Below are 15,591 nucleotides of genomic sequence, written 5' to 3' on the forward strand. Positions count from 1 at the left end.
GACCCGCGCGACCTTCAGCCGGTACAGTCGCTGTTCTTTTACCACCGCCGTTATTCTCATCTTTCCGGTGCGTTCTTGATTTTTCCATTGTGTCCTATTTCGCCATATCAAATCCCCAAAATGTATCATATTATTCATATTTAAGTGAATAATCAATTCGGTCATCATAACTTGGCATTTTTAACCCAAGCAATCAAAAAGAGGAAATTTATTCAATATTTTCACTCATCTGTGAAGGAGAGGCTTTAATTCTTCATGATGTAGTTATTTTATATGGAAATCAATTTTACAAAAACATTTAAATTGTAATCAAAAACAATTTTCCACAGTGGAGGCCAGATAAAGCAAGATACTATCTTTATTCTTATTAAACATGACAAAGGAAACAGTGAGTGTTAGGGAAATGCAAAAAAAAAAATAGTGAAATTAGAAAATGTATTTTTTGACCATAATGTCCCAAATGAGAGACCGGTTTCTGAGACGGACCTATATATATATATATATATATATATATATATATATATATATATATATATATAAAATATACACACACATACACGTGGCATATCTTGATCCCAGGAGGAACCAGGTGCTCAAAGTGAAAAAATAACATTGGAGCACATTCTTTACTGGAATAATAATATGAAACATCAAGATAAAGTTTGATTACTTCAAAGTTATTCATTTATTTCATTAAAAAAAAAATCTCACTCAAAGACGGGGATTCTCTGCGATGTTGACAGTCAGTGGGAGCTGCTATTACTGCTTCTGTATTTGAATCGTGCACTGTGATTGATCAAGCAGAAATATCAGGTTCTGCAGAATATCAGTCGTGGTGTTCGTTGTGGTTTGGAAAGAAAGGGGATATTGTGTTTTGCATAAAACTGATTTTGAAACTTTGAATAGTGATCAAATGCCAAGCTTATTTCGGCAGGAACTTGATTTATTTTTTTTTTAAATGGCGCTTTTTGAACCATACTGGTCATTTGTATATTCACTTATTTTCATTAGTCATTATTTAAGTACTTAACTAAATAACTATATAACTAGCTTCTCACATATTGGGCTTAAATTATGTTAGCGTGTAGATTTCAGAGCAACCCAAGCATCAGATTGATCAGCACTGCCTAAAGGTGATGATACACGGGGCAACTTTTTGGGCAATGTTGCCGGGCAACTGCGCTTCGTCACTTTCCCATTAAGATTGGGCAACATAATTTCTATCTGAACAATTTGATCGTTTTGGGCAACTTTTTATTATTAAAGCTCATAGGCAACGGTTTTAATTTTATGCACATTTGAAACTTTATATGTTAAAAAACCCTCTGTAATTTTCTTCTGGTCCCAAGAAGTATTGTTAATAAGTAATAATTAAAATAAGTTAGCGCAGATCGCGGCGAATTTCTGTTCGGCTAGTTTCGTGACCACTCGGCGCGTGACGTCATTTAAGCCAAACAAACCGCTTGAGTTGAGTCCACTTCCGTTTACTTGCATTGCCGTTCGGCTTGAGTGCAGACGTGCGTTCAGGAATTTCCAAAGGAAAAACCCCATGCCTTATTGTTGTGCAGTGAACTGTAACAACGGGACCGGTTCAGGAAGAAGTTTTTACCTTTTTCCGATAGAGGAGAAGAGGCAGAGAGAGTGGATTGGCTTTTTCCTGAAAGAGGAGAAGAGGCGGAGCGAGAGGGTCGGCTTTTTCCGAAAAAGGAGAAGAGGCGGGGCGAGTGGGTTGGCTTTTTCCTGAAAGAGGAGAAGAGGCAGAGAGAGTGGACTGGCTTTTTCCTGAAAGAGGAGAAGAGGCGGAGCGAGAGGATTGGCTTTTTCCGAAAAAGGAGAAGAGGTGGAGTGAGTGGGTTGGCTTTTTCCAAAAAAGGAGAAGAGGCAGAGTGAGAGGGTCGGCTTTTTCCGAAAAAGGAGAAGAGGCGGGGCGAGTGGGTTGGCTTTTTCCTGAAAGAGGAGAAGAGGCAGAGAGAGTGGACTGGCTTTTTCCTGAAAGAGGAGAAGAGGCGGAGCGAGAGGATTGGCTTTTTCCGAAAAAGGAGAAGAGGTGGAGTGAGTGGGTTGGCTTTTTCCGAAAAAGGAGAAGAGGCAGAGCGAGAGGGTCGGCTTTTTCCGAAAAAGGAGAAGAGGCGGGGCGAGTGGGTTGGCTTTTTCCTGAAAGAGGAGAAGAGGCAGAGAGAGTGGACTGGCTTTTTCCTGAAAGAGGAGAAGAGGCGGAGCGAGAGGATTGGCTTTTTCCGAAAAAGGAGAAGAGGCGGGGCGAGTGGGTTGGCTTTTTCCGAAAGAGGAGGCGAGGCAGAGAGAGTGGATTGTGCGTGTGAAGCCAGAGGGTTGGCTTTTTCCGAAAAAGGAGAAGAGGCAGAGTGAGAGGGTCGGCTTTTTCCGAAAAAGGAGAAGAGGCGGGGCGAGTGGGTTGGCTTTTTCCTGAAAGAGGAGAAGAGGCAGAGAGAGTGGACTGGCTTTTTCCTGAAAGAGGAGAAGAGGCGGAGCGAGAGGATTGGCTTTTTCCGAAAAAGGAGAAGAGGTGGAGTGAGTGGGTTGGCTTTTTCTGAAAAAGGAGAAGAGGCAGAGCGAGAGGGTCGGCTTTTTCCGAAAAAGGAGAAGAGGCGGGGCGAGTGGGTTGGCTTTTTCCGAAAGAGGAGGCGAGGCAGAGAGAGTGGATTGTGCGTGTGAAGCCAGAGGGTTGGCTTTTTCCGAAAAAGGAGAAGCGGTACAGCGAGAGGGTTGGCTTTTTCAGGAAGAGGAGACGAGGCAGAGAGAGTGGATTGTGCGCATGAAACAAATTCAAGCAGTCAAAGAAGAAACAGAGCAGCAACGCTCAAGCAAAAAGGAGAAGATTGGAGATAAGCATTTTTACTTTTGCTTGCAATTGACAAGTCAAGAATCCTGAGGGATCCTGTACAATAATTGTGGAAATGAGACAAAGGGATATTTCCTCAATTAGAGTCGGCTATAAATAGTATAATGTCACGGATGGCAGGCTAATGTGGCCTACCGGCGCACTGTCCAGTAATCGTTCCATATATGCACTAGGGAGGGCGGTTTAATTATTCTTCAAAAGGGCTTTTATTTAGCATTACGACGAAAGTAAGAATTTATCATAACTACCAGGATAAATCGTTTGGGCGCGAGTCTTGTTGAGGTCCGGGGTCACTGCGATCAGAGTCGGCCGAGTCGCTGTCCGATTCCGAGGCCGCACGGTCAAACCAGTGAGCCACATTCACCGATTGCTTCACAACGCACATAGCTTCATACATGTATGGTTTCACCTCTCGATATTTAACTTGGAGAGTTCCTACTTCAAAATCGTTATCGCTTTCAGACATTTTACACAACCTCTCACGACCAAAGTCCGTACACGTGTGCTCGGTTCGCAGGTAAACACAGAACTGCTCCCAGTCTGTTTGGCTTAAATGACGTCATGACGACGGTTCCCTGGCGGTGAAAGTGCGCATAAGTGAGATGTAAACAAACCTTCGGAAATTGGGCAAAACAGTATATTTAACCGTTTTATTCAATTTCAGGGTGCAAATTAGACACTAGGAAGATTGAATTCGCTTTTTGGGTCGTTCTTCTAGACAATAAAGTTGATATTCTACGTTTCACCTCCGACCCTTGCCTATGACCTTTAAGACCATCCAATCAGAGTGCTAGCAGCGAATCACATGACCATCTGAGAGCTTCTGAAATTTTCAACAAAGATGGCGGTGTCTCCGGCAGCGGAGAGAAGAAAAAGAGAGAAAACGTATATCTTTAGATGCCGCTAAGTTGTTATGTGTAAACCCAAAATGGTGAATTTACCTCATCAAATGCTTAGAAAACCAACAGACATCTTTATGGGCTCAGGTTTTAATTAAGACATCGATTTTTTCAGCCAAGTGTAAACTGCCGTTAACTAGCCACCGCTCCAAAGAGATTGAATGGGATTTAGTGAACTAGCGCTGGTTTTTGCTAGCATACTAAACTGAAAGTTATCGCTAGCTATGTAGGGATAATGTTAATTCTCCCTGGGAATAGATTTGCTCTTTTCTGATTGGTTGTTGCTAATTGTCTGTTGCTCTAATTAGTTGCCCCGCGTATCATCACCTTAACAGGCTAGCTAATTCATTTATGATCGTGTTCGGATGCAAATGTGGGCGGGGCCTTAATGTGACTAAACATGGACACACCTCTTCTTTCCCGAGAGCCTCCAGTCTGTAAGAGAGCTGCCTTGCGAACACAAGGACTCTCAAACACATCAAACAAAACCCAGCATCACTTCAACACCAGGCCTCACAGTGTAGATGTGACGTACCTTCCAGGCTGAGTTTAGGGTTCGCCAGCTTTCTCTCCAACAGCGAGTCAAGGAGCTGACGCAGGTGTTTGAAGATCACACCGATCCGGACCGGGGCCTTGATAGGAAAATCAATATAGCAACACAATTTTTGTCATATAGTGCAATTTATTTAAATTCAATCTGATGCAATCCCTAGTATTAAAATAATAATTATTATTGCTTTATTAAAAGAGAACTGAAGTCATTTTTAAACTTGCTTTATTTCTTAATTAACGTGTTATTCAGTTACGTTTTCGGTTTTAGTAACCTTATATCGTGACTAACTGCAATTAAATATTATACTTATCGGCCTATTCGGTTTTTAGCCGTGTTGAATTTAGTTCGTTTGGTCCACGGCAGGCGTCGCTCATCCGCACGATCTTCACGAGACTCGTGCGAGACTTCGAAACGTGAAGTGTCAGCCGGGTGTCAGTGCCGCCATTTTGAAAACTGTTTTCCAAACGAAATATTGCACAAAAACGAGTTTAAATGGCGATCACTGCCTACTTTTTTCAAACTTTCCCGATTGCTATCAAAACAAACAAAACTTCCTTCCGGCTTGATTACGTCAGCATTCGAAACAGGGCGCGCGCGTCTTTTGACAACGTTGGCAGATGTTGGTCACTTTGATTTCCGCTGTACGTTTTACTTCCGTCCTACAACGTCTCGCACAGGTCTCAATGAATCTCGTTTACGGCCATTGCTTTGACATATGGACTGATATATTACAGAGCGTATTTCAAACACTCATAACCAGTGATGGGAATAACGGCGTTAGAAATAAACGGCGTTACTAACAGCGTTACTTTTTCTTAGTAACGAGTAATCTAACTCATTACTTTTTACATCGTTATAACGCCGTTCCCGTTACTTACAATAAAATATTATGCGTTACTTTATTAAAGCTGTTCTCATCTGGCACGCTGCTCGTTCAGCCTTTCTTTACTCTGCTTTAATGTGGGGCGGGGAGATGCGAGACAACGGCATAGTCAGCCAATCAGAGTAGATTTAGACAGCATACGTAGGTAGGCTCCGCCTACTGCACTACTGCGCACACTTTCAATCAGAAGACACAGCGATGGCGAGCGGTCAGCCCAGCACTGCGCTTTCACATTGGAAATACAGCCATTACTTTTCATTACTTGAAATAAAAGGCAAAAATGTGTACGTGCAATGCACATTATGTCAAGGAACAAAGCGTTTGTCCTCGTCAGTGGCCAGTAATTAGTAACATAATTTTAATAACTACAAAAATATATTAAATTTGATAGATGTCTTATCTCACATTGTCCCACAAAAATATTAATATAGTGTAGATAGCGTTACTAATTGGTTCTGTTAAGTGTCCATTTCAGTCATTAAACACATTTAACATTCACTTTTATTATGATTACACTAATTGAATTTGATTTTTTTTTTTTTTTGGGGGGGGGGGGGGGGGGGGGGGGGGGGGGGAACACAAAATGTAACGGAATAATTACTTTCCCTGGTAATTAGTTACTTTTATGACAAAGTAACTCCGTTACTAACTCAGTTACTTTTTGGGAAAAGTAACTAGCAACTATAACTAATTACTTTTTGAAAGTAGCGTGCCCAACACTGCTCATAACTTGCTATAGCAGTGACACAATAGCGATCAAAAATGCATTCCTGTATTTAATAAAATGAGATAAATTGAATTTTGATAATACAACCCCAAGTCCAAAAAAGTTGGGACAAAGTACAAATTGTACATAAAAACGGAATGCAATGATGTGGAAGTTTAAAAATTCCATATTTTATTCAGAATAGAACATAGATGACATATCAAATGTTTAAACTGAGAAAATGTATCATTTAAAGAGAAAAATTAGGTGATTTTAAATTTCATGACAACAACGTATCTCAAATAAGTTGGGACAAGGCCATGTTTACCACTGTGAGACATCCCCTTTTCTCTTTACAACAGTCTGTAAACGCCTGGGGACTGAGGAGACAAGTTGCTCAAGTTTAGGGATAGGAATGTTAACCCATCTTGTCTAATGTAGGATTCTAGTTGCTCAACTGTCTTAGGTCTTTTTTGTCGTATCTTCCGTTTTATGATGCGCCAAATGTTTTCTATGGGTGAAAGATCTGGACTGCAGGCTGGCCAGTTCAGTACCCGGACCCTTCTTCTACGCAGCCATGATGCTGTAATTGATGCAGTATGTGGTTTGGCATTGTCATGTTGGAAAATCCAAGGTCTTCCCTGAAAGAGACGTCGTCTAGATGGGAGCATATGTTGCTTTAGAACCTGGATATACCTTTCAGCATTGATGCTGTCTTTCCAGATGTGTAAGCTGCCCATGCCACACGCACTAATGCAACCCCATACCATCAGAGATGCAGGCTTCTGAACTGAGCGCTGATAACAACTTGGGTCGTCCTTCTCCTCTTTAGTCCGAATGACACGGCGTCCCTGATTTCCATAAAGAACTTCAAATTTTGATTCATCTGACCACAGAACAGTTTTCCACTTTGCCACAGTCCATTTTAAATGAGCCTTGGCCCAGAGAAGACGTCTGCGCTTCTGGATCATGTTTAGATACGGCTTCTTCTTTGAACTATAGAGTTTTAGCTGGCAACGGCGGATGGCACGGTGAATTGTGTTCACAGATAATGTTCTCTGGAAATATTCCTGAGCCCATTTTGTGATTTCCAATACAGAAGCATGCCTGTATGTGATGCAGTGCCGTCTAAGGGCCCGAAGATCACGGGCACCCAGTATGGTTTTCCGGCCTTGACCCTTACGCGCAGAGATTCTTCCAGATTCTCGGAATCTTTTGATGATATTATGCACTGTAGATGATGATATGTTCAAACTCTTTGCAATTTTACACTGTCGAACTCCTTTCTGATATTGCTCCACTATTTGTCGGCGCAGAATTAGGGGGATTGGTGATCCTCTTCCCATCTTTACTTCTGAGAGCCGCTGCCACGCCAAGATGCTCTTTTTATACCCAGTCATGTTAATGACCTATTGCCAATTGACCTAATGAGTTGCAATTTGGTCCTCCAGCTGTTCCTTTTTTGTACCTTTAACTTTTCCAGCCTCTTATTGCCCCTGTCCCAACTTTTCTGAGATGTGTTGCTGTCATGAAATTTCAAATGAGCCAATATTTGGCATGAAATTTCAAAATGTCTCACTTTCGACATTTGATATGTTGTCTATGTTCTATTGTGAATACAATATCAGTTTTTGAGATTTGTAAATTATTGCATTCCGTTTTTATTTACAATTTGTACTTTGTCCCAACTTTTTTGGAATCGGGGTTGTAAAAAATTTGCCTTCAGTTCTCCTTTAAATCTAGACAGCTTTCACTGACTAACAGTTTTTTAAGATGGATAATGGGTAGTGATGATAAGAATCCCACTATGGAGTTTCACCCAAAGAGGATATGTTCCCTTTCAAGTCTGCTTCCTGTCAAGATAAAATCACTGTACAAGGAAATTTGAATTAATAAAAGATGGCGGCGTTTTTTATTCACTGTTTACGCCTTTTTTTTTTTTAAATATAGACCCAATTTTCTCCTGATTTTGGTCATTTAACCATTCCCACCAACTATCACTGATCACACCAACTTCCGCCAAGCCACTTCTGTTGCATCACAAGGTAGCACAACACACTGGGAGGACAGTGCTATCCACCCTCTTTTTTTTTTTAGCTCACAGACGCCCGTCACTGGCTAAAGTTGCCATGATTGACAGGAAACTAATGCTGTCTCTCCGACCAACAGGACACCCGAAGGCCAATTTAGCTTTTTTGAACTGGATCATGGACGGCTGTGGCATCTCCTGATGACAGAGTGAACTTTTTCCTGTCACGCCACTTAGGAGTCTGAAATTAGACACCTTTACAAATGGGAGGAGTTGTTGAGCGGCGAGACAGCGTCCCCTGGTGTCCCTGCTGTACACAAACTGAACTGAAAATACAGTGACTCGTTGAGAAAAGCAAGCAAGCGCAGTCGAACCTGGAAGTGAATCCATCCGTCCACAGAGACGAGTCTGTCCCGGTGTTGAACATCGATGTCACCTCCAAAGAGCAGGATGGGGAACGGAGACGTGAGGGTGGTGTCGCGCAAATACACCTTTGAGTATTTCACCTGAGAGACAAAAGAAGTCCAAATTCCAATTTCAAAGAACTATTATTCAATATCTTAAAAGCCCATTTTTAGACTTACTGTGCTGCCATGCATTTAGTAATTAGCCTTTCACACTCTCCTACCTTCTCCTGATAAAGCAGCCAGCCATGTGTCTGGAGGTTACGGTTAACGGAGGATGGATGGACCTGCGCCTTTCCCTGCAGCGTCTCCACCATACAGGCGACACGCTCCTCAGGGATGACGGAGGGTACAGGGAGTATACGCCCTACGTTATCATATACACCTGCGCTCAGGACGGCCACTACAACCGGCACTTCCTGTTTGGAGAACGAGGGTAGAGAGGCGCTGCTCAGACCGGTCTGCTGCACCATCCGGATGAGTTCCTGCTTCACGCTCTGAACACGATGACAAAGAAAAGCACACGTTATAAAGACTAGCACTGACCATGCACTATAGTTATCTTGTGTTATTTATATTACTTTGTGCTTTGGGATGTGGTATATAAACTACACTTTTGTAATACGGTTTTCTGTAAGGATACATTTATTTATTTATTTAAACATCCATGGAAGGAGTCTCCAGTTTCAGTGCTTTATAAACGCAAGTTTTGCACCATGGGAAAGTCTTCAGTATAGACCCTTTTCAGTCACGTGACCTTTGTAAACGCGACCGCCATTTTGGACATGAAGTGGACTTCGGCTCGAATCAGTTTGAATGCGAGGAAGGCGACAAACGAAAAACATAAAAGAAAAAGGAGCGAGATGCAGAAAACACCTTCACTATCCAGCGATGTAGGGCATTTACAGGGCGAGCAGAGGGAGAGGTATTTGCAAAAATTGAGGTTAGCAGGCTTAGAGAACGACGTTTACCTGCTTCCACCAGGATTGCTCACTGACGTACGGAAGTACACGAAGCCCTCGTCTTTACCTGACTTCGGCCCACATGATCTGTATACCTATGTCGTTAAAAACCCATCGCCATACACATACATGCCAACGTCCGAGGTTCCGGAGTGCGCTCCGGCTTGCTCCAGGAGTGCTCCGGCCGAGGTTCCGGAGCGCGTTCCGGCTTGCTCCCCCTCAAATTAAGCAGCGCGCTCCGGCTTGCTCCGGAGCAAGCCGGAGTGCGCTGCTTAATTTGAAGGGAACCTCGGCCAGAGCGTGCTCCGGAACCTCGGCCAGAGCACTCCGGGAGCAAGCCGGAGCGCGCTGCTTAATTTGAGGGGAACCTCGGCCGGAGCACTCCGGGGCTCAGGTGGATAAGGCGCCATACCATAAATCCGGGGACCCGGGTTCGATTCCGACCTGAGGTCATTTCCCGATCCCTCCCTGTCTCTCTCTCCCGCTCATTTCCTGTCTCTACACTGTCCTATCCAATAAAGGTGAAAAAAGCCCCCCAAAAAAAATCTTTAAAAAAAAAAAAAAATCAGAAGGCTGCAAATAGAAAAAAAAAAAGAGGCATACGATTTTTATTTAAATTTCATTTAATAAATTAATGCCATCAGGGCCGCTGACAGCTTTGGCTGGGCCCGGGACAAAATGCTCTGAATGGGCCCCCCCGGCCAAACCCCCCCCCCCCCCCCCCCCCCCCCCCCCCACACACACACACACACACACACCTCTCTTATCCCAGTCTCTACTCACTCCAACCCTTAAATGACAGGTATTCAAAAACCATTCAACCGGTCAACAACCATTTCATTTTAGCATTTCAACATTTTTACAGTTTTAACCAGGGCTTTGAACCAGAATTTTTTTCCTATTGGTTCGTTCCGAACAGAAATGGAATTTTAACATTTCCGGTTTTGGGTTCCACCATTAAATAGACGTTCCCGAACCGGTTAGAACAAAAAAATTTCGTTCCCGGAACGGTTAATTACGTTCCCTGTCAGCTGTTTAACAAATGGCTATAAAATTATGTCTCTGTCTCATCCAGCTTAAGCCAAATGTAGGCTAATTCTATTACAACCTTCATTAAATAAGACAAGAAATAATTCAAAACAATTATTATTTCAAATGTTGGCGATTTGGATTCTCAGTATGTCTTCCCATCTACACAAACAGAAAAAGTGCCAAAAATGAAAGATAATTCGTTTAGTGTGTTACCAAAGGCTAGTCAGGCCCTATAGAGGGCTACCGCATGACGTCACCGCGCCGCGAGATTTTGTTAGGCGCCATATTGGAAGACCAAGTACACATCTATGCAAGTACATACATTCATAAAACAAACTACACCTGAAATGTAGCCAGGGCCGGTTCTGCCCTAATCTGGACCCGGGTGCAACATCGCGCAAACCCCCCCCCCAAAAACAAAAAAAACAAAAAACAAAACACCAGTCTAAATCAGGACAACCATCACATAACTATAAACATTTTATATCAACTATTTTAACTAAATGGGCTATAATAAATAAGCCTGCAGGCAGCCACGGCGGGCTGCCTCAGAAAAGTAACCATTCAAATGACGCAACTGAAAGCCTGCAGCCACGGCGGGCTGCCTTAAAAAGTAACCATTTGTCCTACCTTAAAACTCGTTTTGCATTTTCTGCCTCCTTTTTTGTATTTTCAACCCTCCGTTTATTTTCTTTCCTTTTCTGAAAACCCGATTTGTGTCCAGACATTTTGTTCTGCTACCAGCGAACTAACTCGTCAGGTCTCGTCTCTCGAGCCCGCGATGATTCCCGTGGGAAGGGCAACAATTGATACATTTTTACAAACAGCCAATAGGGAGGTTGCATCGTTCAGGCTCTTCTTTGCTCAGACACTCAGTAATGCAATTACTCACTTTATCACATGGAGACGTGATAGTAGTCCACCTTCCCGCGCTCTCCATTCAATCAGCGAACGTCACACAGGAAGTGAACCCCAGCGGGTCATAGAAACTTGCGCAGGAGAAGAATGGCTTTTTTATTTGTAGGCTACGGAAACTTTGAGGAACGAAATAAAAAACCGGTATTAACCGGTTACCATTATTTTAATAAGCGTTTCTGTTCCGGAACATAAAAAATAATAAAGTTTCTGGTTTCGTTTCTGTTCCATGCGAAATAGAAAAAGTTCCCGGTTTTCGTTTTCGTTCCTTGAACCGGTTCAAAGCCCTGGTTTTAACATTTTAAAATTTCCTTAGTCTGCAACTATTCAGGTGCGAAATGCAATGCGCCGGACTTTTGTTGTGCGTGCGTGCGTGCGTACTGTCCAGTGTGAAAAGCAGAGAAGAACACACCGCTCGAGAAACGGCGGGATATGATTGCGGGCTAATGTGAATATTCTTAGCTTCAATCAGATATATGAAACACAATGTTATTAAGCCGTTGTGGTTATGAAATGATTCAGTGCCCTGTGCGTTTGATATGGTGTTCAGTGTGACTTGCTCTCCCCTCGTTTGTAACATGAATTGCGTGCCGCGCGTGCCTTGGTTGGGGTTACTTTACGGGGCTGGAAAAAGTTGGCTGTGTCTTACCTGGCTCAGCTGCCCCATTGCCTTTGCTAGTACCTGCTGCATCATCCGAATCTTTTTTAAAATATTTATGCAGTGAGCCCCTGAGTCTCTTGGTTTCTTCCTTTTTCTCTTTTCTTTTCTGTGTTCCTGACTTGTGCATGTTGGCAAATGGCACGCACGCTGATTGTCGAAGCACTATGATCGAACGATGTCGTTTTTTTCCCCTTAATCAAAGAGTCAGACCAAACCATTTTTGCATTAGGGGTGGTAGGGGGTTCTTGACGCCTTTTTCAAAGACAATAAAGGCAAAAGATCTAGAAATCATTTATTGAATGCAAATATAGCACATTTCTCCCCCAAATCAACACATTTTGAAATGAAATAAAATAATCGCAACTTCATGAGAGCCCAGTTCTGGGCCCCCCCCCCATTCCTGGGCCCGGGACAACATACCCGTTTGTCCCCCCCGTCGGCGGGCCTGAATGCCATTGATGTGTTTTTTTATTTGAAATTCGATTTAGCATGTCTGCACTATTGTTATACAACCCCAAGTCCAAAAAAGTTGGGACAAAGTACAAATTGTAAATAAAAACGGAATGCAATGATGTGGAAGTTTAAAAATTCCATATTTTATTCAGAATAGAGCATAGATGACATATCAAATGTTTAAACTGAGAAAATGTATTATTTAAAGAGAAAAATTAGGTGATTTTAAATTTCATGACAACACATCTCAAAAAAGTTGGGACAAGGCCATGTTTCCCACTGTGAGACATCCCCTTTTCTCTTTACAACAGTCTGTAAACGTCTGGGGACTGAGGAGACAAGTTGCTCAAGTTTAGGGATAGGAATGTTAACCCATTCTTGTCTAATGTAGGATTCTAGTTGCTCAACTGTCTTAGGTCTTTTTTGTCGTATCTTCCGTTTTATGATGCGCCAAATGTTTTCTATGGGTGAAAGATCTGGACTGCAGGCTGGCCAGTTCAGTACCCGGACCCTTCTTCTACGCAGCCATGATGCTGTAATTGATGCAGTATGTGGTTTGGCATTGTCATGTTGGAAAATGCAAGGTCTTCCCTGAAAGAGACGTCGTCTGGATGGGAGCATATGTTGCTCTAGAACCTGGATATACCTTTCAGCATTGATGGTGTCTTTCCAGATGTGTAAGCTGCCCATGCCACACGCACTAATGCAACCCCATACCATCAGAGATGCAGGCTTCTGAACTGAGCGCTGAGAACAACTCGGATCGTCCTTCTCCTCTTTAGTCCAAATGACACGGCATCCCTGATTTCCATAAAGAACTTCAAATTTTGATTCGTCTGACCACAGAACAGTTTTGCACTTCGCCACAGTCCATTTTAAATGAGCCTTGGCCCAGAGAAGACGTCTGCGCTTCTGGATCATGTTTAGATGCGGCTTCTTTGAACTATAGAGTTTTAGCTGGCAACGGCGGATGGCACGGTGAGTTGTGTTCACAGATAATGTTCTCTGGAAATATTCCTGAGCCCATTTTGTGATTTCCAATACAGAAGCACGCCTGTATGTGATGCAGTGCCGTCTAAGGGCCCGAAGATCACGGGCACCCGGTATGGTTTTCCGGCCTTGACCCTTACGCACAGAGATTCTTCCAGATTCTCTGAATCTTTTGATGATATTATGCACTGTAGATGATGATATGTTCAAACTCTTTGCAATTTTACACTGTCGAACTCCTTTCTGATATTGCTCCACTATTTGTCGGTGCAGAATTAGGGGGATTGGTGATCCTCTTCCCATCTTTACTTCTGAGAGCCACTGCCACTCCAAGATGCTCTTTTTATACCCAGTCATGTTAATGACCTATTGCCAATTGACCTAATGAGTTGCAATTTGGTCCTCCAGCTGTTCCTTTTTTGTACCTTTAACTTTTCCAGCCTCTTATTGCCCCTGTCCCAACTTTTTTGAGATGTGTTGCTGTCATGAAATTTCAAATGAGCCAATATTTGGCATGAAATTTCAAAATGTCTCACTTTCGACATTTGATATGTTGTCTATGTTCTATTGTGAATACAATATCAGTTTTTGAGATTTGTAAATTATTGCATTCCGTTTTTATTTACAATTTGTACTTTGTCCCAACTTTTTTGGAATTGGGGTTGTATATTGTATAGTAATAAGCGTTGCTTGTTCCATATTCAATGTTAAAGCAAAACTTGTTTGGGTCCAGATTAAAAGGTTCATTTGTTCAATGTTGGCCCGCGACTTTGTTCAAGTTTTAAATTTTGGCCCACTGTGTATTTGAGTTTGACACCCCTGTTCTAGAACATTACACATGGCTATAAACAGATTTTACAAAATCGTGTGTTGTTTATTGAGATGTAAACATTGTAATAGTTGCCAAAAGAGAGAAATAAATCAACTACAGTGTGGTAACTGTAGCGCTGCTTTGCATGAGGCTGCATTACATCATCTTGTTGTTGATGATCAGAGGTGGACGGTAACGAAGTACATTTACTTGAGTGCTGTACTTCAGTACACTTTTTGAGTATCTGTACTTTACTTGAGTATTATTTTTTTTTGGAAACTTCTGACTTTAACGTCACTACTTTTGAAAGACAAATATCGTACTTTTCACTCCACTACATTTCCATCAAGCTCCTCGTTACTCGTTACTATGAAGCGGCTTTGAAAGTGGATGTTTTTTCTTTTCTTTTCTAAAACGTGATAGGCTGTCTCGGTGTCACCTGCGAAAAAAACAATCAGTAATCACTCGGGTCACGTCACGTCCATAGACTGTATAAAATCAAGTTCAGTGATTTCTCAGCAGCATTGTTTGAACTCGATCAGTTGATGTTAGAATGGAAGGAGGCGGTTCTTCTGGAGAACACACGCACTCATGCCTTTACCTGGAACCCATGTTTCTGAAAGGATTAAAAATTCATTTTGTTATAAATGTTTGCTGAAAACGAACCACATCACGGCCTACAAAAACTCGCCATCCGACCTGCGGAAGCATATTGAGGTATATAAACGTTTTATTCCAAGAGAAAGCTTGCAACGAAGTTCTCTGTGCTTTTAGAGCTAGCGATAATATTGCAAACATAGCTATGCAGTCTGTTTAGTCAAATGACTTTCTATGGATTTTCCCACCACGTTGCCGTAGCCTTGTCCACGGCTAACATTTACACATAGCTAGTTAACTTGGATGCTGTTAGTTAGCATGTAAACACGTTGTTACGCTAACATGAATAACGTTAACTTATCTGAAGTCCTTGCAGAAATATGTTTTAGCGTAATCTTACCAAATAAACAGAATGTAGAAATCTTTCTTTTCTAGTAATGTTACAGTGGGGCAAAAAAGTATTTAGTCAGCCACCAATTGTGCAAGTTCTCCCACTTAAAAAGATGAGAGAGGCCTGTAATTTTCATCATAGGTACACTTCAACTATGAGAGACAGAATGGGGGGAAAGAATCCAGGAAATCACATTGTAGGATTTTTAATGAATTAATTGGTAAATTCCTCTGTAAAATAAGTATTTGGTCACCTACAAACAAGCAAGATTTCTGGCTCTCACAGACCTGTAACTTCTTCTTTAAGAGGCTCCTCTGTCCTCCACTCGTTACTAGTGTTGTCACGATACCAATATTTTGGTACCGGTACCGGTACCAAAAATGTATTTCGATACTTCGATACTTTTCGATACTTTTTCAAATAAAAAAGAGAACGCAGAAAATGT

At 42.2% G+C, this 15,591-nt stretch overlaps 1 protein-coding gene across 2 annotated transcripts in view; it reads right to left on the reverse strand.

Moving 5' to 3' along the window:
• Positions 1-15,591, reverse strand: part of dhx29 (DEAH (Asp-Glu-Ala-His) box polypeptide 29) — an 85,844-nt gene that overhangs the window by 5,562 nt on the left and 64,691 nt on the right. For both annotated transcript variants that reach the window (XM_060908907.1, XM_060908908.1), the window contains 3 exons: positions 8,559-8,831; positions 8,305-8,436; positions 4,295-4,391 (listed from right to left, as the gene is read on the reverse strand). In XM_060908907.1, the coding sequence (XP_060764890.1) occupies positions 4,295-4,391; positions 8,305-8,436; positions 8,559-8,831 (502 nt within the window). The remainder of the gene's footprint in view (positions 1-4,294; positions 4,392-8,304; positions 8,437-8,558; positions 8,832-15,591) is intronic.

Source organism: Neoarius graeffei, chromosome 25 (assembly GCF_027579695.1).
Source record: "Neoarius graeffei isolate fNeoGra1 chromosome 25, fNeoGra1.pri, whole genome shotgun sequence".
Classification (NCBI taxonomy): domain Eukaryota; kingdom Metazoa; phylum Chordata; class Actinopteri; order Siluriformes; family Ariidae; genus Neoarius; species Neoarius graeffei.